Source organism: Rhinolophus ferrumequinum, chromosome 21 (genome assembly GCF_004115265.2).
Source record: "Rhinolophus ferrumequinum isolate MPI-CBG mRhiFer1 chromosome 21, mRhiFer1_v1.p, whole genome shotgun sequence".
Classification (NCBI taxonomy): Eukaryota; Metazoa; Chordata; class Mammalia; order Chiroptera; family Rhinolophidae; genus Rhinolophus; species Rhinolophus ferrumequinum.
The window spans coordinates 16,136,596-16,161,773 of record NC_046304.1 but is presented as its reverse complement, the minus strand read 5'-3'; the positions used below and the strand labels follow the sequence as shown (position 1 = coordinate 16,161,773).

Genomic DNA, 25,178 nt, shown 5'->3' with positions numbered 1-25,178 from the left:
CATATGACAAACCCACAGTTAATATCATTCCCAATGGGGAAAAGCTAAACGCATTCCCCTTAAGATCAGGAACAAGACAAGATTGCCCACTTTCCCCACTTTTATTCAACATAGTCCTGGAAGTTTTAGCCACAGCAATTAGACGAGAAAAAGAAATAAAAGGCATCTAAATTGTAAAGGAGGAAGTAAAATAGTCATTATATGCAGATGACATGATACTATATATAATCCCAAAGATTCCACCAAAAAAACTATTAGAACTGATAAACAAATTTAGTAAAGTAGGATACAAAATTAATATTCAGAAATCGGTTGCATTTTTATACACCAATAACGAATTATAAGAGAAATTAAGAAAACAATCCCATTTACAATTGCATCAAAAAAATATTTAGGAATAAATTTAACCAAGGAAGTAAAAGACCTATACTCAGAAAATTATAAGACATTAAAGAGAGACATTAAAGAAGATACAAATAAATGGAAATATATACCATGCTCATGGATAGGAACAATTAATATAGTTAAAATGTCCATATTACTCAAAACAATATATAGATTCAACACAATCCCTATCAAAATACGAATGAAATTTTTCACAGAACTAGAACAAATAAACCTAAAATTTATATGAAACTATAAAAGACCCCGAATAGCCATGGCAATCCTGAGAAATAAGAACAAAGCGGGAAGTATCATGATACCTATATCAAAGTATACTACAAGGCTATAGAAATCAAAACAGCATGGTATTGGCATAAAAACAGACACATAGATCAATAGAACAGAAGAGAGAGCCCAGAAATAAATCCATGCCTATATGGTCATTTACTCTATGACAAAGAAAGCAAGAATTTACATTGGGGTAAAGACAGTCTATTTAATAAATGGTGCTGGGATAACTGGACAGATATATGCAAAAAAAATAAACTGGACCACCTTCTTCTGCCATATACAAGAATAAACTCAAAATGGATTAAACACTTAAATGTAAGACCCCAAACCATAAAACTGTTAGAAGAAAGTATAGGAAGTCAGACATTACCTTTAGTAATATTTTACTGATATATCTCCTCGGGCAAAGAAACCAAAGAAAAAATAAACAAATGGGACTACATCAAACTAAAAAGTTTTTTCCCAGCAAAGGAAACCATTAACAAAACAAAAAGACATCCTATTGAATGGGGGAAGATATTTGCCAATGATACACCTGATAAGGGGTTAATATCCAAAATTTATTTAAAAAACTCATACAATTCAACACCAAAAAACCAAACAATCCAATTGAAAAATGGGCAAAGGACATGAAGAAACATTTCTTCATAGAGGACATACAGATGGCCAATAGACACATGAAAAGATGTTCAACATAACTAATCATCAGAGAAATGCAAATAAAAACCACAATGAGATACCACCTCACTCCTATCTGAAAAGCTATCATCAATAAATTAACAAACAACAAGTGCTGGCGAGGATGTGGAGAATAATGGAACTCTGTGCACTGTTAGTGCGATTGCAAATTGGTGCAGCCATTATGGAAAACAGTATGGAGGTTCCTCAAAAAATTAAAAATAGAACTACTTTATGACCCCACAGTTCCACTCCTGGGTATTTATCCAAAGAAATTCAAAACACTAATTCAAAAAATATATGTGCACCCCTATGTTTACTGCAGTGCTATTCACAATAGCCAAGATATGGAAACAACCCAAATGACCATCAGTAGATGACTAGATAGAGAAATTGTGGTACATTTATACAATGGAGTACTACTCGACCATAAAAAAGAACAAAATCTTTCCATTTTCAACAACATGGATGGACCAAGAGGATATTAGTCTAAATGAAATAAGTCAGACTGAGAAAGACAAATATCATATGATCTCAATCATATGTGGAATCTAAAGAACAGAATACACGAGCAAACAAAACAGAAGTAGACTCAGAGATACAGAGAAAAAAAACTGATGGTTGCTACTAGATGGGAGGGGGTAGGAGGGAGAAGGTGAAGGGATTAGAAAGTACAAACCGGTAGTCACAAAGTAGTCACGGGGATGTGAACTACAGTACGGAGAATATAATCAGTAATGTAAAGATTATGTAGGGTGTCAGATGGGTACTGGAATTATCAGGGGGATCACTTCATAGATTGTGTAGATGCCTGATCACTGCACTGTACACCTGAAGCTGATGTAGAGTAATACTGAATGTCAACTATAATTAAATGTATATATATATAGTCACAGAATGTAAAGTACAGCATAGGGAATACAGTCAATGGTATTGCAATGGCTATGTATGATGTCAGAGGGGTAGTAGACTTGTTGGGGTTATCACTTTGTGAGGGGTATAAATGTCTAATCATGTTGTTTTGTACATCTGAAACTCATGAAAAATAAATAAAAATAAATAAAATAAATAAAATAGGGTTACTTGACCACACAAAAAAATTAAAATGACAAAATGCTTTATGCAAAAAACAAAATAAACTTAAAATCTTTCCATCAAAATGAGATATAACTTGAGAGCAAATGACAAAAGGGAACATTTTCCAGATTAAAATTTCCCTGGTTAAAGCTTTCATTAACTTACTGAAGAAGCGAAGAGGTGTGAAGAAAGACATCGCTCAAAGTCTCTGCTGTAGAAATTGTGACCTGAATGGACTTTGGGAGCAAAGCCCACTTCTGAAATAGGTATGATTTCCACTCATCTACGGGCAGATCCATGCTACTTTAAGTCTACAAAATGAATAAGAAAGTAAGGAATTTAGATTTCTACAAATGCACAATTTTTGAAAATCCAGATTTCATTCCAGCAAGCATGAAGCAACATAATCAATTCTTGTGCTCTTTTTCTATAGTTGTTTACATGCTGAAGAAGGATCTATATTTTCTCCAATTCACTCAACATTCTTTCATTCAGAGATTATTTATTGAAAACCTACTTTGTTCCAGGCACCACGCTAGGTGAATTGACAGCCACCATCCTTGTTCTCTTAGAACTCCATCTACCCTAGTTGCTCAAGTCAGAAACCTTAAGAGACCTCCCAGATTCTTCTTTCTCACTCTCCCCAGCAACTATTAACAAATATTTATATCTCTTACAGAGTTCAGTTTTTTTTTCAATCCCCAGGTCATTCTTTTAATTCAAGCCTTCACCATGTCTTGTCTGGCATTCTTTCCAGCCTGTCGTAACTAATCTCCATACCCTCAGTCCCCCCCCACCCCAATTTAATCCTTCTGCATTCAGACAGATGTCAGTACTCTGCCTTAACTTCATCAATGCTCCTCCTAGCATTTAGGAAAGCCCCATAGAAACCCTTCATTATTTGACCCTTGGCTTACTAATGTTCAAGTCTCACCTCCTCTGTAGGTAACTACTATCCTGAGCTATTCAATGCCATCCCCAGCTTGCCAGGCTATTCATCACTCCAGTTTTTGCATAGGCTATTCATTTTTCCAGGTTCATCCCTGCCCTCACTTGGAGTCCACCAAGCAAATTTCCACACATCCGTCAAGACTCAGTTCAAATGACACCTCCTCCGGGAAGCCTTTTCTGATTTTACATCAGTGTGATTCCAGCATACTTTGTCTCTCTCCTGGGGCCCATACCATGTCTACCTTGAGTTAGGGCTACTTACAGCGGAAGCTCCCGCGACAGCCTATGTTCTTTTCTGAGGGCAGGAACCAGGTTTTATTTACCTTCAGAAAGTGTGCTAAGCTCAGGATCAAGTCACTGCTTTGACTACATTTAGCAGCAGGGTTATCAGGGAGCAGCTCTAACTCTCCTCTGGGCTACCAGTCGAGCCGGGTATGTTTCCGAGAGCCCGCTCGCCAAGATCCCGGAACTGTTCCACTCGCTTCATTTAGCGGCGCTCGCGTCAACCTTGGCGCGTCCCGTAGCCTGGCTCTGTGCCCTCAGATCCCGCCATCCGGCGACTAGGCCTGAAGTTAGGCTTGGGAGGGTCACGTGGTCGTCCGCCGCGCCTCGGCCAATGCGGTGGCTGCTCAGCCCCTAGACCCGCCCCTGTGCCGTGTAAACGACAAGAGGCGGAAGTGGCGTACTCAGCTCCTCGGGCCAATTGCCTTAGAGCGCGCCGTACTCCGCGGGTGAAGCCTGGGCAGCAGCGCAGCCGAAGCGCGGGAGTTGTTGCGGCGGAGCCATGGTGGGCCACCTGAGCGAAGGGGCCATTGCGGTGAGGAGATGCCTGCGAGCTGGGCCGGAGGGCCGGAGTGGTTGTGGGCTCTGGGGCTGTGCGGATTGGAGAAGGGGAAGAAGAGCTGGAGGCGAGAGGGAAGAGAAAAGGAAAGGAGGAGATAGCGGGAATGGGTGGGGGGGAACCGCCGGGTGGACTCCCTAGAATCATCACCCTTTCTTGAAAGGATTTTTCCCATCGTCTTTTAAACATGCTTACGTTTTCCTGCTTAAGAACACGAAACAAAATAAACTGTTGACTCCCCCCATCTCCTGAGACTATTCTCTGTCTCCTTCCCTCCCCCCCCACCCACAGCCAAATTTCTCCAGAATTGTCTGTTTTCAGCTATTTCATTTCCGATTTCACAGAGAAAGTGTTTGAGCCTTCAAGCCCAGGTAGTCCATCTGACCCCGTGCCCTGGTCTGCTTGTCTGTCTCCTGCACTAGGCTGTCAGCGCATTGAGGTCAGAGACCTGTCTTGCTTTCTGTATCCCCAGTGCTTGGCACAGAGTAGACACTCAATACATGTTGAATTCATGAAAGCCAACGCTCACCAAACATAAACACTAGATGGGGTATTCTAAAGAGCCACACTTCTTGCAAAACTGCTAAAATGCAAAGGGATATTGCTCTTTTAGCTAAATCATGGCTGTTTAGAATTCTGGTTGTTTCAGAACTTTCTTATAGGTGCTGCAGAGTTGTGGGGTGTGGCTGACTGCAGTACATAGAGGACATACGGGTTTGCCACGCTCTCTGAGGCAATGAGAAATCGCTCCAATGAAACCAAAACCATATCTGCCATTTTAAAAACAATTAGAAAGAACTAAGCAGGGGCACAGAAAAGAGCATTTCTTAGTTGATTCTGGAGAAATGAACCTGAGCCTTGTCCACAGTGGCAGCAGGACTTGGAATGTCCGGGCACAGCTGAAAGGACGACTTCTGAGAGCCACTGGAGTTGCACAACCGCCCTCCATCAACCCATTAACCCACTTTAATCAGTCACCCCCATGATCACTGTAGAAATAACTAGGGCTGAAATTCACAGTGCCTCCAAGTGGCTAAATCCAACAGATGCTTCAATTTTCAATTTATCAGAGTGCTCAGCAGCATTTGAGTCTTGAGCATTGCTTCCTTCTGGTGACAATCTCTTCTTTGCGCTTCTGTGGCGCAGCTTGGCTGGTTTTCACATCCTATTTACAGGTTTCTCTTTGTAAATGTTTGTTGACTCAAGGCTCTCTTCCAAGACAACCTCATTACCATCTCTATGTTACTTGCTCACAAGTTTCTTTGTCCGGAGTCACCTTTTACTCTGAAAGACAAAACTCTAATTTATCCTACCTGATACCTCAAAGTCATTTAAATTTCAACATGTCCCAAATCAGAACTATCTTTCTGAATCTGGGCCGCTTGGTATTCTCTATCTGGGTGAATTGCACTATTATCCATTAAGTTATGCTAGCCAGAAATTGAGCAATTGAGGACTCATTCTTCCTGTGTCACCCTGAATGTTCAGGATACATGTTTACTTGCACATGTATCTCTTAACTCCATCTACTTCCCTCCATCCTCGCTGGCACCATCATTTTTTGCCTGGATCACTCACTGCCACTCAGCATACCCTCCTCCTGCTATTTCCATTATAGCATATTCTCAACTTGTTCTCTCTTCCTTTCCAGTCCTTTTTCTCTTTAAATTCCTGGTTTATTCTATACCCTTGCCTTCCACAGGGTTTTGATCATTCTTTTCCCTCTGCCTACTGCCCAGGTGGTTTTTCACTCTCATAGGCTAACAGTCTTCACATCTCAGTTCAGTTGTTAACTTCCCATGCTAGGTGAAATCCAGTTATTTTGAGACCCAAATTTCTCTGAGTTCACTTATCAACTCTGTGACTTTGGGCAAGATGTTAAACTTGGCCTTTCCTCTTCTGTAAAATAGGGTAATAATATCTAATACCTATTGGATAGTGGGAGGATTAAGGGAGTTCTTACATTTAAAGTGCTTAGCCCATGCCAGATACATAGCGACTGCTCAGCATGTTAATTACCTATTGATAATCACAGATGTAAGCTTACATTTATTTGTTGTTGATTTGATTAATATCAGGTACTTTCTGTCTCCACCACTGGACTACATTTTTTTTAGGTCTGAAATGATGTCTGTTTGTTTTTTTTTTTTTTTTTTGCTCAGCATGGTACCTTGAATACCTGGGGCAGTGCTGGCAAGTTTTAGGTGCCCAATAAACGTTTGCTAGTTGCATATGAGGCGGTGAAAAGAAAGGGACAGAGATGAATGGGGAAGAAAGGGAGCTTGGGGGAAACAGGAAGGGGAAGAACAGTTGGCGGAATGAATGGATATTTTAATAAATTAGGAATAATTAGACCTGGGAAGTAATTGCAAATTGTCATCATTTACTTTATAGCTGCTTTTCAGACAAATTATGGGAGTAGGAAAAAAATTAGGAACAGCTCTTCACTTTAAAAAAAATGAATGATTATGAGGTTTTTGCTATATTCAAGATTTTAGAAACATATTTCTAGTGTCAGATAAAGTATTACTTCGGTTTTATTCATAAATGACAAAGAAAAGTTTTGCCTATGTTTGTGGTGACAGATTGTAGAGGACCTTTGTCAACTTTGATTATTAGCTAAAGCAAATAATATCATTTTAGTTTAAAAGACACAGGCCCTAATGGGCAAACAACTAACACACAAATAGCAGAGGCATTGTGGGCAAGAGCTAACACAAAGTAAGAGAGAATGCATGGGACTATTGTGATAAATAGAACGAACAGCTTTTATATTGTAAGTAACTGGGTAATATAAAGAAAGGCAAAGGAAGTAATGTTTTCGACCATTTCCAATGTGCCAGATACTTTATAATAGCCAGTACTTCCAGTAACCGTCTAAGGTAGATTTTTATTATTACCCATTTTACAGATGATGAGCTTAAAGTGTAGAGAAGTTAAATAATTTGTTCATGGAACAAGGATTCAAACACATGTGCCCTTGATTATGGCATTCTGTTGCCTTGTGTTTTTCTTAGCAATGTTAATTTGGAAAGTTTAAGACAATTTTATCTTAAGTGTACATGTCATGCTACATGTCCCAGAAAACAGTAAATGTTATAGTCAGTATTTATGGCACATTTTAAATTAAAAAGAATAAAGTAATACATGCATGTGGTTTTAAAATAAAATAGAACAGAAAGGCGTTTAATGAAATTACTGACCTTCTGTCCCACCTTGCCCCAGTTTGTTCCCTGGAAATAACTCCTTTTTTTGTTGTTTATTGGGGTGACTGTTGTTAGTAAAGTTACATAGATTTCAGGGGTACAATTTTGTAATACATCACCTATATATCACATTGTGTGTTCACCACCCAGACAACTTTTTTAAAAAGTCACCTTTATTGAAGTTTAATTTACATTCACCTATTAAAATACACCTATTGTAAGCATGCAGTTTGATGAATTTTGAAAAGTGTTGACACCCCTGTCATCACACCACCTCAGTCTCCTTTGCCTTCCCGTCTTCTGCCTCTACCCTAGGCAACCACTGTTCTGAGTTCTGGTTTCTATCACTGTAGTTTTGACTGTTCTAAAACTTCATGTAATTGGAACTAAATAATATGTACCCTTTTGTGTCTGGCTTTCTTCTTTCAGCAAATGGCTTTTGAGGTTTATTCATGTTGTTTCAGTATTTGTACCTTTTTATTGCTAAGTAGTATTCCATTGATGAATAAACACTATCTTATTGTTGGACATTTGAGTTATTTTCATTATTTGGCTATTATGAATGAAGATACTTTGAATATTTATGTACAAGTCTTTTGTGGAAATGTTTTCATTCCCCTTGGATAAATACCTAGGACTGCACTTGCTGGGGCATATGGTAACTTTTGTAAGAAATTGCCAAATGTTTTCCAAAGTGGTTATGGGACTTCTAGTTGCTCCGTATCTTTGGCAGCACTTAGTATTGTCAGTTTTTTTTTTTTTTTTTAAAGATTTTATTGGGGAAGGGGAACAGGACTTTATTAGGGAACAGTGTACTTCCAGGATTTTTTCCAAGTCAAGTTGTTGTCCTTTCAATCGTAGTTGTGGAGGGCACAATTCAGCTCCATGTCCAGTTGCCGGTGTTAGTTGCAGGGGGCGCAGCCCATCATCCATTGCAGGAGTTGAGGAGTCGAACTGGCAACCTTGTGGTTGAGAGCCCACTGGCCCATGTGGCAATCGAACCAGCAGCCTTCCGGTTTAGGCGCATGGAGCTCCAACCGCCTGAGCCACCGGGCCCCGCCGGCCCCGGTTTTGTCAGTTTTTTAAAGTTTAACTATTCTAATAAATATATAGTGGTATATCACCATGGGTTTAATTTATGTTTCCCTGATGACTAATAATGTTGAGCATCTTTTTGTGTGATTATTGGCCGTTTGTATGTCTTTTGTGAAGTCTGTTCAGATCTTTTGTCCTTTTAGAAAATTGGGTCGTGTTCTTATTAATTAGTTGTAAGAATTCTTTTTTATGGATATGTCTTTTGTTAAATATAAGCATCACATATTTTTTTTAACATAAAGTGAGTTGGAAGGTGTTTTCCATTTTCTGAAATAATTTATGCAGGATTGGTAGTTTTTTGTTCTTAAATGACGTATAGAATTTGTCAGTAAATCCATCCTGACCTAGAGTTTTCTTTGATGAGATATTTTAAAGTATAAATTTAGTTTCTTTACTAGATATAGAGCTATCTAGATTTTTTGTTTTTTTTGTATGTCAATTTTAATAATTTATGTTTTTCAAGGGACTTACCCATTTTATCTAAATTGTTTCATAAAGTTGTTTCTAATCTCTTATTAACTACATAGGATTTATAGCGATGCCTTTTTCTTTTTCCTTTAAAATTTTTTAGTGATGCCTTTTTCATTACTCCTATTAACAATATATGTTTTATATTTTTTGACCGTACTAGCTAGAGATTTATCAATTTTATTGCTCTTTTCAAAGAACCAGCTGTTGGTTCAATTGTTTTCTTCCTATTGTCTATTTTCCATTTCATTGATTTTTGCTCTTTTGTTATTTCCCTCCTACATACTTGGGTTTAGTTTGTGCTTTTTCTGGCTTCTTGTGGTGGAAGCTTAGATAATTGAATAAAATCATTTAAAGCTATAGTTTTTCCTCTAAGCATTGTTCTAGCTACATACCGCACATTTAGATAGATTGTATTTTCATTCAATTAATACTTTCTAATTTCTCTTGTAATTTTGTTTTCAGCAGATGGGTTATTTAGAGGTTTGTTGTTTAACTTCCAAGTATTTGGAGGTTTGCTAGATATATTGGTATTGATACCTGGTTGAATTCCAGTGTTGTCAGATAATGTACTCTGTATGAATTCAGTCTTTTAACATTTACTGAGTCTTGTCTTATTGCCCAGCACATGTGCTATCTTGATGAAAATATTCCAGGTGTACTAAAAAGAATGTGTATTCTGAAGCAGTGGTGTTGCCGGCGAACCCCTTGGCCTACAGCCCGCTGTGGGGTCTGGCCTACAAAGCAGGAAGGCCAATTTTGGTGAGAAAATGTCTGCCAACATAACTGGTTTCAGGGCTCCTGAGTCCCCAGTTTTGCTCAGATGCTGAAAAAGAACTTGCCAGTTCAGCCATCAGCCTACACAGTAACTATACCCACCACACATTCCTCGGAAAGTTACAGGCTGTTGAATATGGCATCCAAGGTTACACAAGTGACGGGTAATTTTCCAGAACCATTGCTTTCCAAAGGTCTTTCATCTATTTCAAATCCTGTCCTTCCTCAAAAAAATAAAAAATAAAAGGAATTTATAATAAAATATAAACGTGGAGAGAGAAATCTTGTATCAGCCTTGTACCCGTTTGCACCAAGTGCAGCGGGTTCAGCTTGACCTTAAGGAAACAGTAACAGGTAATGTCATGGGACCATAATTTGCTTTTTGTGCTGTAGTGGATAGTATGCAATACAAGACTGGACTGGAACAAAATAAAAAGGAGTCTAGATCCAGTGCAGCAAAATTCACTCTTGATAAGCTTCTACAATAGGATGAACCTGAACCAAGAAATTTAGAGACAGTGGGTCGTCCTCCTGTCCCTGCAGAACCTATTGCGTCACAATAGCCAGCATATGTTTCAAAAGTACATTATGAAGGGAGACACATGCATTACGCAAAGATTTTGCAGATTGTTAAAGAAACATTTAATCAACTGATTTCTGGTCATTCAGAACTTTGTCTTCCAAATGGTTGATTTGATCCTCTGCTTCATCTAGTCTGCTGGTGACTCCTCCTAGTGCATTCTTTATTTCAGTTATTCTTCACTTCTGACTGGTTGTTTTTTATGGTTTCTATGGCCATTTTTATGCTCACTATCTCTCTGTTGAAGATCTCACTAAGTTCCTTGAGCATCTTTATAACCATTGTTTTGAACTTGGTGTGTGGTGGATTGCTTGCCTCCATTTTGTTCAGTTCTTTTTCTGGAGTTTTCTCCTGTTCTTTCATTTGGGATGTATTTCTTTGTTTCCTCATTTTGGCTGCCTCTCTGTGTTTGTTTCTATGTATTAGGTAGATCGTCTGTGTCTCCCAGACTTGGCAGGTAGTCTTATATAGTAGGTACCCAGTGGGGCCCTGGCAAAGTCTCCCTGGTCACCTGCTTCAGGTGTTCCAGGAGTGTCCCTTGTGTGGGTTGCATGTGCCCTCCTGTTATAGTTGAGCCTTGATTGCTATTGGCACATCAGTGGGTGGCATTGGCCCTCAGGCTGATTGACTGTGGGGTTTGGCCATCCACTGCTTATAGGCTGCTGTGTGGGAGGCTTAACCCACTGAGTGGGATTCACCCCAGTGAGCACTGGTGCATGTTGAGGCTGCCCTTTGTGTGTGCCACTTGTGGGGCTAATTGGGTGGTGCTCTGCTGTGGTCTGAAGTCATCCTCAAGTATGGTGGTTCTGGGGCCTCTTGGGAGGGGCTCCGGTGCAGGTCCAGGTCACCCACTGCCTGTGACTGACTGGGGACTACCTGGTAGTAGCTACAAAGCTATCTGTGATTGTTTGCTGCCTCTGCTAAAGTTGGAGGCATGTGGGAGAGGACACACTGGGAACCAAGGACAGTTGCCACCAGTACCAAGCCTGGGGTAGCTCCACAAAAAGCCAGGACACCCTGAGGCCTGCCAGCTCCCTTAAGGTTCAGCCACTGATAGAGCCTTGTACAGTATGAAAGTTGGGTGAGGCAGGGTTTTAGAGTCACTAGAGTGGGAAGAGTTGTCAACAGGTTAATGTAAATTCTGGTTTGGTGCCAGTGCTGAGCCTGGAGCTACTCAGCAAAAGTCTCAGGGCATAGGCCAGTTGCCGCCCTCCTGGGGATCCTGGATTCCAGTAGTTTTCCAAGAAAGAATGCAACGTAGGCAGAGAAAGTGCTTCAGGCACGTTGGGGGAGTTGGGTGGGGCATGGTCTCAGCAGAGCTCACCAGACCAATGAGATTCAGATTTGGCCAAGTTGGGGAGGGCTGAACACAGGAAAGATGGTGCCCACCCCTCAGCCTCATGGGAGAAGGACCCCTCACAGAAAAAATAGTGACTCCTCCAGCCCTCGCCTCGAAGCCACACACCTCAGTCTGCCCCCCTCTCCGTGTCCCTCCAACACCTCAAGTCACCATCCCTCCACCGGAGCCTAGGGTGAGAGCCTGCGAGTGAGTGAGTTTGTGTGAGGTCCGTTTAAGAGAGTGTCTGGGTTTCCTGCAGCCTTCCGTACCACCTGAATGTTTGGAATACCCACTGTTTTTCACAGCCAGATGTTGTGGGGGCGCCTCTTGCCAGCACGAGCCTCCGGAGGCTGGTGTGCAGCTGGGGTCCCTCGCTCCGTTGTGGGGAACCTTCGCAGCTGAGATATCCCTCCTGATTCTCAACTGCCATATGGAGTTTTGGGGCTCGTTCACATATCTGCCCCTCCTACCAGTCTCAATGTGGCTGCTTCTTTATACTTTTAGTTATAGGACTTCTGTTTGGCTAGACTTCAGATGATTCTCCAGGTTGATTGTTCTATAATTTAGTTTTAATTTTAATGTGTTCGTGGGAGGATGCAGGCACAGTGTTTACTCTGCTATCTTCAGCTTACTGCTCTCTTAATACTTACTCTTTGCCTGGCCTTGTAGAGTCTCATTTTGTGTACGCACAACTTAGAATTCAGCCAAAAACTCAAGGGAAGCCCCATGTAGGTTATTGAAGTTTCTCTGTGTAGCTCCCTCCTCTCTGGTACTCTGTATCCACGAAATCCAGTGAATTCACCTCCCTGAACCCTGATCAATGCTCGACAGGGCTGCCATGTGCTTGGGTTTCCTTCCCTGCACTGTGATCCAGAAAGTATGGAAAGCCACGACCGTTGTGGAGCTCACCTCATTTGTCTTCCTTTTAGGGATCTCAGTCTTGCTCTACTTGTTGTCCAGTATTTGAAAACAGTTCATATATTTTTGTCCAGGATTTTAGTTATGGTTGGAAGAGCTAGTCTGGTATTATTTATTTCAGCATGGGTAGAAGCAGGTCAGGCAACCAGTTTTAACTACTGTTGATTTTTCTGATGTTTACCTTTAAATGTGGCTTTTTAAAAACCTGATTGATAGTTCTTCTGTTTTTCTTTAGAAATTATTTTTGTAATTGCTAATAGAGTGGAGATTTCAAAATTTAAAAGGTATAGGGTAGCCGGATGGCTCAGTGGGTGAGAGCGCGCGCTCTGAATGACAGGGTTGCTGGTTCGATTCCCACGTGAGCCAGTGAGCTGCGCCCTCCACAACTAGATTGAAGACAACGAGCTGCTGCTAAACCCCCCCGAGGGGTGGCTGGATGGCTCAGTTGATTAGAGTGCGAGCTCTCAACAACAAGGTTGCCGGTTCAATTCCCACATGAGATGGTGGGCTGCACCCCCTGCAACTAAAGATTGAAAAGGGCAACTGGACTTGGAGCTGAGCTGCGCCCTCCACAACTAGATTGAAAGACAACGACTTGGAGCTGATGGGCCCTGGAAAAACACACTGTTCCCCAATATTCCCCAATTTAAAAATTAAAAAAAAATTTTTAAAGATACAAAAGAGGATACAGTGCAAAGTCTGCCTTGCACATGTGTCCCCTACTCACCCAGTTCCATCTCACAAGAGGCAACCAGTCTTATATAAACATTTTCTCTTTAATCCTGCATAATATTCTGTTTTAAGGATTTTCCATCTTTACTTATCTAATTTCCTATTAACGGGCATTACAGGGAAGTTATTGTGTTGTTTGGTATGAGTCCATATGTGATTGCCAGTATTTTAGATGTAATATTTCCTTGTTGGTAAGCATGTATCTCACTTTTATATTTTTATAATTTGTAGAGTGATAAAACTAGATTTTCAAATGATAAGCTCCAAAAGTGCTCTTTAAACAATGTTACCTGTAGTTTATTCCAAATCCTAAACTGTACAAATATATCAAATTTTAATCATGATTTGAGTGTATATCTCACAAGAATCTGTTTTTACTCTTTTAGGCCATAATGCAACAGGGAGATACAACTATAAAACCCATTCTCCAAGTCATTGTAAGTACCTACATGTGGTTTACGCCAAGCAGCTTTCAGAGTTATGTGTAACGATAAATTACATTTGATGAAGGACATAAAGATTTGTTTACTTTGGGAAATTCTCTCCATCATCATGAAAAAATAGGCCAGTCCATGTTGTAACCCTGAGAAAGGAATTGGGCTTTTTAAAAAATAGGTTAAGTTAGCCAAAGGTAGGCCTTTGGAGGTTCAGATTTGAGGCTTTGCCTCTCTTTGTTCCACACTTAATGGATGCTGTAGTGCTACACATCATTACAGCTGCCTCCTTACTTGTCTTCCTGCCCTGAGGTTTATCTTGCTCAAATCTGCCTTACAGGTGGCCTCCAGAGAGATCTACCTAAAAAGAACTTTCCTGGTTAAAATTCATTAACTCTATCATTTAAGAGGTTCTCAAATTTAGGTGGGAATTGACAAAAATCAACAAAAGCAGAATCATGGATCATAACCTGCAGATTCTGAGTCCATAAGCCTGATGGTCTCCCTGTTACTCTCAAACTAGCTGCCAGTCATCGTAAGGCTTATTTCATCTCAAGGCTCTGTTTTCCTATTTCGCTTAATGCTGCCTCTGATTTCCTTCAAGTTGGGATAAATGTCTCAGGTCTGTCTCCATGTCATTCATTATATGCACACTTCTCTTATGTCTCTGCCTCCATCTCTACCCTAATTGCAAGGCCCTTCAGGGCAAGAACTTTTTTTTTCTTTCTTTCTTCATTTTGTATTTTTAGCATGTTTCCTACACGGTACCTCGCATATGTTAGGGACCTTGTTATTTTTTTTTTTTTAGAATTGATTTTCAACCAAATTCAAGTTAGGGGAAAGAGAACACAAGAGTATTGGCAACTCATTTTATTCTCATTTATGTTGTGTTTCATAATGTTAGTGGAGAGAGCTTGGTAGAAGAACCATCAAATCTAATTTTCTTTTACTTGGATTTAGGTGTCAAGAGAATGGGCAAGCAGTTCGGTCTGTGTTGAACTAATGGCAAGCCCACTCTCCTGCCACTTAGCATTACTTATCCTTGGGGATGGGGCAGACAACCTGGCTAATGAATCAAGTTTTCTGTTCTAGAACATCCGTCCCATTACTACAGGGACTAGTCCACCCCGTTATCGACTGCTTATGAGTGATGGGTTGAACACTCTCTCCTGTAAGTATGATGTGTAAACCTGGGATTTTGTATTTAAATACTAAAAACACACCCAAAACTTGTATTGCAATAATTTGGGGCATTCCAGAAGGCTACATTTGCTCGGATGTGCAGTTCACTCAGACAGGATTGCAGAGAGCATTCTAACAATAGACTGGATCTAGTGGAAAGCTGCCACTTGGCTTAATTAATTTTCTCTAACTGGTGCTTTGTGTTTTTCTTGATTAATTTCCCTCAGGATGATATTGACATTTAGTGAATATGATGGGTTAGCTGTCTTATACTTGCCTTTATGGGGTTTTATTTCTGTGTTAGAAGCATTACAAGGGAGAAAGGAGAGAATTTGCAGAATATATGCTTGCTATCTCAAGGACCTAGATGGGAGGACCTAGAAAAGATTTTTCAGTCTTTGTCAAGAAACGGAAAAAATGATTTTGGGTACTTTAAGAAATACATTATGGTGATGGAAGGAGAACTGACTCTGGGTGGTGAACACACAATGGGATTTATAGATGATGTAATACAGAATTGTACACCTGAAGTCTATGTAATTTTACTAACAATTGTCACCCCAATAAATTAAAAAAAGAAAAGAAAAAATACATACGTTTCACAGTAGCAGCAGATGTTTAATTAATGCACAACAAATTACACTGTTTTTAACTATGCAGAGTCTGACTAGTTTTAATTTCAGGAATATATTTAAGACATTATTTGTCTTTGCTAGTACAGGTGTGATCAACTTTTAGACTGTCATGACTGAAATGTTTTGGAGACTAAAATAATCTCTGCTTTTCAGCTTTCATGTTGGCAACACAGTTAAACGCTCTTGTTGAAGAGGAAAAATTGTCTAGCAACTGTATTTGCCAGATTAACCGATTTATTGTTAACACACTGAAAGATGGAAGGTATGTGGTATGTTGTTTGTTTTTTGTTTGTTTTTTTTAATTGTGTTGTAGAATGGGGACTGGTTTTTGAACAGTTCTTTGGATGCCAGAATTCAATTAGAAATCCAAAAAGCAACGATGAACATTCAGCTTAGAATTTACAGCTATTGAATTCTAAACTCAGGTGGCTAAAATATGGCACCAGAAGGAGAGAAATATGGAAACAAATTGGATATTTCAGAGCAGGGAATTAAAGCAGAATGCAGAACTCTTCTTATTTCTAATCTCTTGAGAAACACTATTTTTAAGATTCTCTCTCAAAGTATCTTAATAAAAAGGGGTCACTTATTAGAGCAAAAAAATGTATAATTAATTATGTAATGCTGCCCCTTTTTTGTAAGTTGAACCTTTTGTAGTAAATACTTTATCCAGCCAATATAGAGAATGTTGAATAACTACAGATATTACATGCTAGAGATATAATAGTGAACAGAACTGTTATTCCCTCATGGCTACCATTGCTAAAATATGGATTTTTTTTGTTGGGGAGTTGCTTTATATTCCATGTTTTTCTCAAGATTTTAATTTTCAATTACAAAATACAACCAAAGCACATGAGAAGCAAAAATGGCAAGTATTCCCATCTTAATAAGGATATATCAATGTATATTACATCATCTTTATGTTTCCAAATAACTTTTTTGACTTCTATTTGTTTACTATATCTTTATTCTTCTTCTAACTTTCAATCTTTATGTTAATTTTAGATGTCTTACATAAACTCTATAAGTTTTAAAATTCAGTTTGATATTTAATTAGTGAGTTTATTCTACCTAATTATTGGTATTTTTCCCTCCTAAATTTTGTGTTTTTGCTGTGTTCTTGCTTTACTTTTTTCTCTCTTCCTGTCTTGGATTGATTTTCTTAATTTTTTTCTTCTACTGGTTTGGAAGTTATACATTCTATTTATGTTTTCTTTGTGGTTACTCATATTTTTTTTTTTTAAATCCACATTTGAGTTAACAAATATGCTAAAACGGGTCAGTATTTTTACCATCCTCCAAAATAAAACAAAGGTCTTAAAATGATCTATGTTCAGTGTTTTAGTTCAACTTTGTTTTCAGTCCCTCTAATTAGTATATTCTCTTACATAGTCAGTGCTTATTTAGATTTACCCATAGTTTATTAGCTCAAACTTTGCCTCTTTGATCACACTCCTTCCTTTATAGCTCAGCTTCCATTTTCCTGAAGAACATCTTTTAGCAGTTCGTCTAGGGAGAGTTTGCAAATGGTAAAAATCGCTCATCCAAAAATGTCTATACTCAGTTAAAGTAGTTTAACTGGGTATAGAATTCTAGGTGAACAGTTACTTATTTCTCTATATCATGTAGTAGTCTCTTCACCCTGATGGAATTTTGTGTTCTTGTCATTATGTTTTGTAAAACAACTTTTATTATACAAATAATATATGCATAAGTTACAAAACTCACATAAACAAAAAGAAAAATAACTGTAATCCCACTACCCAGAAATACCTATTAACATTTTGTTGTCTAGCCTTCCAGATTTTTTCTATGAATGTAAATATTTATGAATATATATTTCCTTTCGAAAAACCTCATAATATATATGGTTTTATAGTACTCCTTTTTAACTTTATAGTGATCATTTTTACATGTCCCTAGGTATACCCTGTCATATATTAGTATGCCATTGTATAAATTTACCATAATTTAGATAACATTTAAATTATATATAGCATTTCAGTATTGAAAAATTTTTACCAGTGTTTCTTTGAATATATCTGTAACTGTCTTTCTAGGTGTGTTCAATTTTTTCAGAAAATATTATGATACCTAGTATAATATATTCAAACAATACAGAAAAGGATACAAAGAAGGAAAAAAATTGTCCAAAATTTATACAACCCAGAAATAACCATATTATCATTATCTCTCAGTGCATGTTTATCACTGATTGGTGGATAGGTAGAAATAATTTTGAAAGTATAATGATAATGTAAATTTAGTCATGTACCGCATAATGATATTTCAGTCAATAATGGAGCACATATACGACAGTGGTCCCATAAGATTAAAATGGAGCTGAAAAAATTCCTATCTATTGCCTAGTGACATTGTAGCCGTTGTAATGTCATAGAGCAATGCATTACTTCCTGACCAGGTTATAAAATTATCTTTTAGTTTCTTCAGACACTTCTACGGGTTTTTTAAGTAGACTTTAGTTCATCTGAGACTTATTTTTACATAGGATATGATGGAGGAATTTAGCTTAATTTTTTCCAAATGGATAGCCCATATCATGGAGGCTGTAAGCCCCAGTAAAGAGTTTAGGGTTTATTCGGAGTGTGATGGGAAGCCATGGGGTTTTGAGCCAGGGACTAGTGGTATGATCTAAGTTTTAAGAAGTTTCCAAAAGATTCTGATAGCTATGTGGAGAATTGATGGTTGGCAAAACTAGATACAGAGAGACTGGTATTCCATTTATCTAATTTATTCTGCGTTTGCCATCTTTTTTTGTTGATCTGTTTGTCTATGCTTGTATCAGTGCCATAGAGGTTTTTTGGTCCCTTTCCCCCCTTTTCTTTGGTAACAACTGTATTGAGATATGATTCACATACCATACAATTCATCTATTTAAAGTGTAAAATGGTATTTAGTATATTCAGTTATGCAGCCATTACCACAACTAATTTTAGATGATTTTATCAGCCCCTAAATAAACCCTGAACCCTTTAGCTATCATCCCCAAATTCCCCATCCTCTCTAGCCCTTGACAACCACTAATCTACTTTCTGTCTCTATAGACTTGTTTATTTTGGACATTTCACATAAATGAACTCATATAATGTGTGGTCCCTTGTGACTGACCTTTGCGCACTTAGTATAATGTTTCAAGGTTCATCCATGTTGTAGTGTGTGTCAGAATTTCATTCCTTTTTATGGCCAACTAATAATCCATTGTGTGGGTATACCACATTTTGTTTATCCATTTGTTTAGACATTGGATTGTTTCCACCTTTTTGCTATCATGAGTAATGGACATTTGCATACAAGTTTTTTGTGTGGACATGTTCTCATTATTTTTATATATACCTTGGAGTAGAATTGTGTGTCAAATGGTAACTTTATGATTAAATTTTTTTTTTTTTAAAGATTTTATTGGGGAAGGGGAACAGGACTTTATTGGGGAACAGTGTGCACATCCAGGACTCCTCTCCAAGTCAAGTTGTTGTCCTTTCAATCTTAGTTGTGGAGGGTGCCGTTCATCTTCAAGTTGTTGTCCTTTTAGTCTTAGCTGTGGAGGGCGCAGCCCAGCTCCAGGTCCAGTTGCCGTTGCTAGCTGCAGGGGGCGCAGCCCACCATCTCTTGCGGGACTCGAGGAATTGAACTGGCAACCTTGTGCTTGAGAGGACGCTCCAACCAACTGCCATCCGGGAGGCAGCTCAGCTCAAGGTGCCGTGCTCAATCCCAGCCGCAGGGGGCGCTGCCCACCATCCCCTCCGGGACCCGAGGAATTGAACCGGCAACCTTGTGGTTGAGAGCCCACCGTCCCATGTGGGAATCGAACCGGCAGCCTTAGGAGTTAGGAGCATGGAGCTCCAACCGCCTGAGCCACCGGGCCAGCCCATGATTAAATTTTTGAGGAACTACGAGACTGTTTTCCAAAGTGGCTATACCAATTTACATTCCCACTAGCAATCGTGTGAAGGTTTTAGTTTCTCTGTGTCCTCACTAACACAGGTAACTTCATCTACCTTAGTGTTTGCGAGTAAAAGTATTAGGTTGGTGCGAAAGTAATTGCGGTTTAAAAGGTTAAAAATCGCAAAAACTGCAATTTCTTTTGCACCAACCTAATATCATAGGTAGAATATTTAGTAACTTGTAGGTGATGTCTTCCTTTACCTTTTCCCCACAATTTTCTTGACAGTTCTTCTATGTTTTATTCTTACATCAATTCTAGATATATAGTGAAGCTCAAAAAAGACAAGTCTTGTTGGAAGGCAAAGAATTGCATTAAATTTATATAGTACTTGATAGTAAGTCTTTTCATTTAAGAATATGGTATGTGAATACCCATGTCCCATCATCCAGCTTCAAATTATCACCTGATATCCAATCTTGTTTTTATCTATATCCGTTCCACATTTATCTTCCCCTGTAATCTTGAAGCAAATCTCAGACATTATATTATTTCATCCATAAATATCTTAGTATATGTCTTTGAAGGATAAGAACTTGTTTTTAAAAATCCCACTTTACACCTAAAATATAAAATATGCTGTCAGTGTTCAATTTCCATCTATTCGTGTGTGTGTGTGTGTGTGTGTGTGTGTGTGTGTAAATTATCTGAATCAGGATCCAAAGTAAAGTTCACACTAAAGTAGGTTGATAGTTTTTTTAGTGTCTTTGAATCTGTAGGTTCCTCCTTCATAACTTTTTTCCTCCCTTGCTGTTTATTTGTTGAAGAAACCAGGTCATCTGTTCTTTATCCTCATGCAGTTTCCCACTGTCTGGATGTTGCTGATTGTATCCTTATAGAGTCATAAAGTGTCCTTGTCACCGGTTTTCTGTAGGTTGGGATTGGTGTATTCTTTTGCTATGCTGCTGGATTCATCTTGCTAATATTGAGGATGTATGTATATTACAAGATAAAACTAGTTTTTTTTTTTTTTTAATGTGTTTTCTCTTAGGTTTTGGTATTAGGATAATGCTAAATGATTGATAAGTCTTCCATTTTCGTATGTTCTGTAGTAATTTTGGAAGGTAGTTAAATATCCACTATTAAATAGCTATTGGATAGTTTTTATAGGGAATCTATCTAATTTTTAGGAACAGATAGTTTCAAGCTTATTTTATTGAAATATAACCTTGATATGAAAACCTGATAAAAGTAGCACAAACTTTTCAATTGTATATAAAAATCCAAAATACAGCCATCAGATCATTTAAAGAATGCAACATGACGAAGTTGGGTTTATTATTCCTTAAATTTCGCTCCAACCCATCCACTTTTTTTTTTTTTCGTGGGGGTGGATATTGGGGAACAGTGTGCTTCTCCAGGGCCCATCAGCGCCAAGCCGTTGTCCTTCAGTCTAGCTGTGGAGGGCGCAGCCCAGCTCCAAGTCCAGTTGCCGCCCTCAATCTTTAGTTGCAGTGGGGCACAGCCCAGCATCCGTGCAGGAATTGAACTGTCAACCTTGTTGTTGAGAGCTCACGCTCTAACCAACTGAGCCATCTGGCTGCCCCTCCACTTTTTTTTTTTTTTTTTTTAATTTCTATTGCTACTACCCTAATTTAGTCTACCATTAGTTCTTCTCTCCTGTTGGTCTCTCTGCCTCCAGTTGTGTTCCCCTAAAATTTCCTTCTCTGTGTTGTAGTTCTCTTTAAAATACAGGCATGATCATGACATTCAAGTTTGTACTGAGCCACAATACAAACTGGACCAGTTGTTGCATTAAGCACTGGAGGATACCTGCCCTCATTGAAAGTGCAGTCTAGTAGGAGAAATACATAAATGATGAATATACAATCAAAATATGTATGAATGAATACATAAATAATGAACATATAAACTATATTTAATTAAACTTTAGAGACGTGATCTGAAGGAAGGAAGTTGTAGCTATAGGAAAGAATATAACAGAAACCTGATCTAAACTAAAGGTTAAGGAAGTGTCTCTTAAAGCAGTGATGTTTGAGACGAGAGCCAAAAAATGAGTATTCGATGAGGCAGAATGAGAAGAGGCCATCCCAGTCAGGAAGAGGCCTACGCAAAGGCCTTGTGGCACAAGAGAATGTAACATACCCCAGTAACTGGAAGGAAACAGTATGGCTAGAGTGCCTCTCTGGTGTGAGATGAGAAGGCCAGACCATACAGAGCCTTGTGGACCAAGTGGAAGGTTTTGACCTATGGTCCTTGGGCAGTTACTGCAGATTTTAATTAGAGTTAAAAATAGGTCAAAGAACTAAGTTCTTAGATAATTATTACATTAAAAAAAATATATCTACAGTCATGGGAGCCGGGGATTATCACTTTATGAGGGGTATAAGTATCTAATTAGTACGTTGCTTTGTACACCTGAAACTAATTACATATATATATAGTCATACTGATTTTCCCTGGGAAAAGGTAATTGTTTAGATAAGTGTTATGTTTCTGAAAATAAATCACCTCTTGTTGTGCCACATATTCTTGTGTTTAATAATCTTAATTCTTATCATGTCATTTGCTCCTTGAAGATATGGTATGTAGTAAGGACACTGCATTTTAATTAAGGGACTAGATGGGAAATGAAAACCCTGTGATCGTAAGAAGCCTTGATAATGATGCAGTGAAAGATTAAAGGAAATATTTATGTAGGAATTGCTATCATATATTGCTCAAGTTACTCAGTAATGAAAACCAGCTGACAAAGGGAAATCATTTTATCAAAATGATTATTGGTGGAAAGCTTTTTAAGTAGCTTGTCATTTATAAGGCTTCTGAATTTATTCTTTCTAACTTGTTTCTATTTATTTGCCTTTGTAGGAGAGTAGTTATTTTGATGGAGTTAGATGTTTTGAAATCAGCTGAAGCAGTTGGATTAAAGATTGGCAATCCAGTGCCCTATAATGAAGGTAAGATGCTTTTTACAGCTTGTAACACTCAAATGAATACCTTTTTATAGATCTGGAATTCTACTTTTTGGGTTCAGTTTGATTTGTTAGTCTTAATAAAACTAGTGATTTAGGGGTCTAGGAACCATGGTTCTTTTTTCAGTTTTTTTCATTACTGGAGAAATGATGGTAAGAGTCCACAAAGGAAAAACTTCTGTGTTTTTCTCTTTACTCAACATTCACACTTCTGGCACTTCTGTAACTAAATGTGTGGATTGTTTTCCCCACGCTAAGCAAGTCTCGAATTCTCTGTGGGTGCCAGCTGGGAGTCTACAATTCAGTTCAGTTCTATACCACCTAGCTGGAGTTAGCATCAGATCCAGCATCACAGGGTAAGGCCTCAGGCCCATAGGGCTGTCTCCCCCCAGAATAGTTACAGCAGACAGATTCTGCTAGTGCAATTGTAGTCTAGGTTGGGAGATAGATTCCTGCTGCTTCCTATTCTGCCCTTTCCCCAGAATCCTCTCCACAGTGATTGTCTCTTCATAATGATTTTGATTTTTCTTGTGAAAGTATATAGAAAAGCATAATGAAATTAGAAAAATTCAATTAATTTAAACAAGAGAGACAATAATAGTTTTAGAAAAAAGGCAAAGAATCTTTAATCACTGACCCCTTAAAAGGAGGAGGCTTATCTGCCCCTCCACCAAGTGAAATAAAAATAAAAGTATAGGCTCACTGTCACCAAAATAAATTCCAGCTTTGTTTAAAAAGTTAGAAAATGAAACCATCAAAAATAATTTTACAAAAGACGATGGGGCTACATAAATGTATTGGAGTAATTCACAATGAATATTTGATTACATTGAAATAAAATTTTATATGTTAAAAATACAAAGTATGTAAACTTCATCTAGGATAAAATAGTTAGAGAAGATAGGACTGACAAAGGGTTAATACAGGCATACCTCAGATACTGCAGGTGCGCTTCCAGACCTCCACAATTAAGTGAATAGCACAGTAAAATGAGACACGAATTGTTTAGTTTCCCAGTGCATATACAAGTTATGTTTACTCTCTACTGTAGTCTGCTAAGTGTGCAGTACATTATGTCTAAAAAATGTACAAACCTTAAAAAACACTTTGTTGCTAAAAAAAGTTAACCTTCATCTGAGCCCTCAGCAAAAGTCATCATCTTTTTGCTGGTGGAGGGTCTTGTCTTGATGTTGATGAAAGCACTGTATCTGCGAAGTGCAATAAAACGAGCTATGCCTGTATCTTTAATATTTACTGAATTTTTTTATAAGAAAAAGTTATTAAATAACAGAGTATATTGGCTATTTTAATTGTATATGTGACATTGAAAAAATTAAAAGTGACTTTCATCAGGTCAGTATTGAGATGCTCAAAATTTTATATGTGACTTATTTGAAGTCTTCCACTGTGTAGTTCCTCCTCTTTCCCATATTATTTCTCAGTAGAAAAGTAAGTACATTTGTTTTTTTAAACTCAGAAAATTAAATTCTCTCTGTTGCTCCTAATAGAGAAAGGTGCCTTGGTGGTTTCCATTGAAATACACTAATTCACAGTTCTACTTTAAACTTACCAAATGTAGTTCTTCAGTTTATCCTTAATTTTTGGTGTTAGTTGGGCTTTTGCCTGAGGATAAATAGAGTTGATCCCAATAATTCTTGTGCTGGAGGTAAACTGCGTCCTGTCTTCCTATCTGGAGCTCAGTTCTAGCCTTCGCCTAAGTGGAGTAATGGAAAGGAAAGGAAAGTTTGAGGAGCTCAGGCCTAAACCCTAGGAGAGCATTGAACACAGTAACAGAACGTTAGAGATAGTTCATTTATTTATTTTTTATTTTTTCGGTTCAATTTTTAAAAGTTACTTTTTAAACTGTTTTCTCTTTTAGTTGCCAATTAGAAGGAACTATTTTAGAGATCGATAGTTTTAATCATAAGGAAAAATAAAGGTGAATGAAGTGAGGAAGTGACTTGCTCACGGTCATACAGCCGATGAGTTGCTTCAAGAAATGACTCACTGTTTCTGATTTCCAGTTGTTATCCCACTTTCCACTGGACCCAGACATTCAGAGATGAGCCTTCATATCAAAATTCTTGCCTATTATGAAAATTGTACTTAAGTTAATAGATTGTGTGAGTGAATCCGTTACAGGAATGTTATATATTTACAGTCACGTGCCACTTAATGACAGGGATACATTCTGAGAAATATGTCATTAGGTGACTTTGGTGACTTTGGATCATCACCGAGGGCACTTACGAAACTAGATGGTATCGCCTCCTCCCCACCGAGGCTCTGTGGTCCAGCCTGTTGCTCCCATGTTACATGCCTGTACAGTATGTCACTGTATGAAACAACATGAGATTAAATCAAGCTCAAGGGAACATGATATAATCCAGAGATGAAGTAAACGAGATGTATGGCTGCTGCTGGTGTAACACAGCATACTACTGTACAGCAAATTTTTTTATAAGTAGAAAGAATACACTCTAAAATAACAATAAAAAGTGTGGTATAGTGAATAACATAAACCAGTAAGACAGTTGTTTATTATCATTGTCAAGTATTATGTACATAATCGTATGTGCTATATTTGTATACGACTGGTAACATAATAGGTTTGTTTATACCAGCATCACCACCAACACACAACTAATGCAGTTTGCTATGACATTATGACGTCACTAGGCAACAGGCATTTT

The 25,178-nt window shown here is 38.3% G+C and overlaps 2 protein-coding genes across 3 annotated transcripts in view; one reads left to right on the top strand and one right to left on the bottom strand.

The window, feature by feature from the left end:
• SMYD4 (SET and MYND domain containing 4) overlaps window positions 1-3,955 on the bottom strand; it is a 31,174-nt gene extending 27,219 nt beyond the window's left edge. Inside the window, exons 1-2 of one of the 2 annotated variants that reach the window (XM_033089848.1) lie at window positions 3,644-3,955; window positions 2,596-2,741 (exon numbers count right to left, since the gene is read on the bottom strand). In XM_033089848.1, coding sequence (XP_032945739.1) covers window positions 2,596-2,729 — 134 coding nt within the window. In that variant the 5' untranslated portion in view covers window positions 2,730-2,741; window positions 3,644-3,955. The remainder of the gene's footprint in view (window positions 1-2,595; window positions 2,742-3,643) is intronic. The other variant, XM_033089847.1, reaches the window with a different exon arrangement.
• Window positions 3,956-4,062: 107 nt separating this feature from the next.
• RPA1 (replication protein A1) overlaps window positions 4,063-25,178 on the top strand; it is a 44,305-nt gene continuing 23,189 nt past the window's right edge. The window contains exons 1-5 of the mRNA XM_033091604.1: window positions 4,063-4,198; window positions 13,724-13,774; window positions 14,864-14,942; window positions 15,742-15,850; window positions 22,382-22,470. Of these exons, the coding sequence (XP_032947495.1) occupies window positions 4,166-4,198; window positions 13,724-13,774; window positions 14,864-14,942; window positions 15,742-15,850; window positions 22,382-22,470 (361 nt within the window). The 5' untranslated portion in view covers window positions 4,063-4,165. The remainder of the gene's footprint in view (window positions 4,199-13,723; window positions 13,775-14,863; window positions 14,943-15,741; window positions 15,851-22,381; window positions 22,471-25,178) is intronic.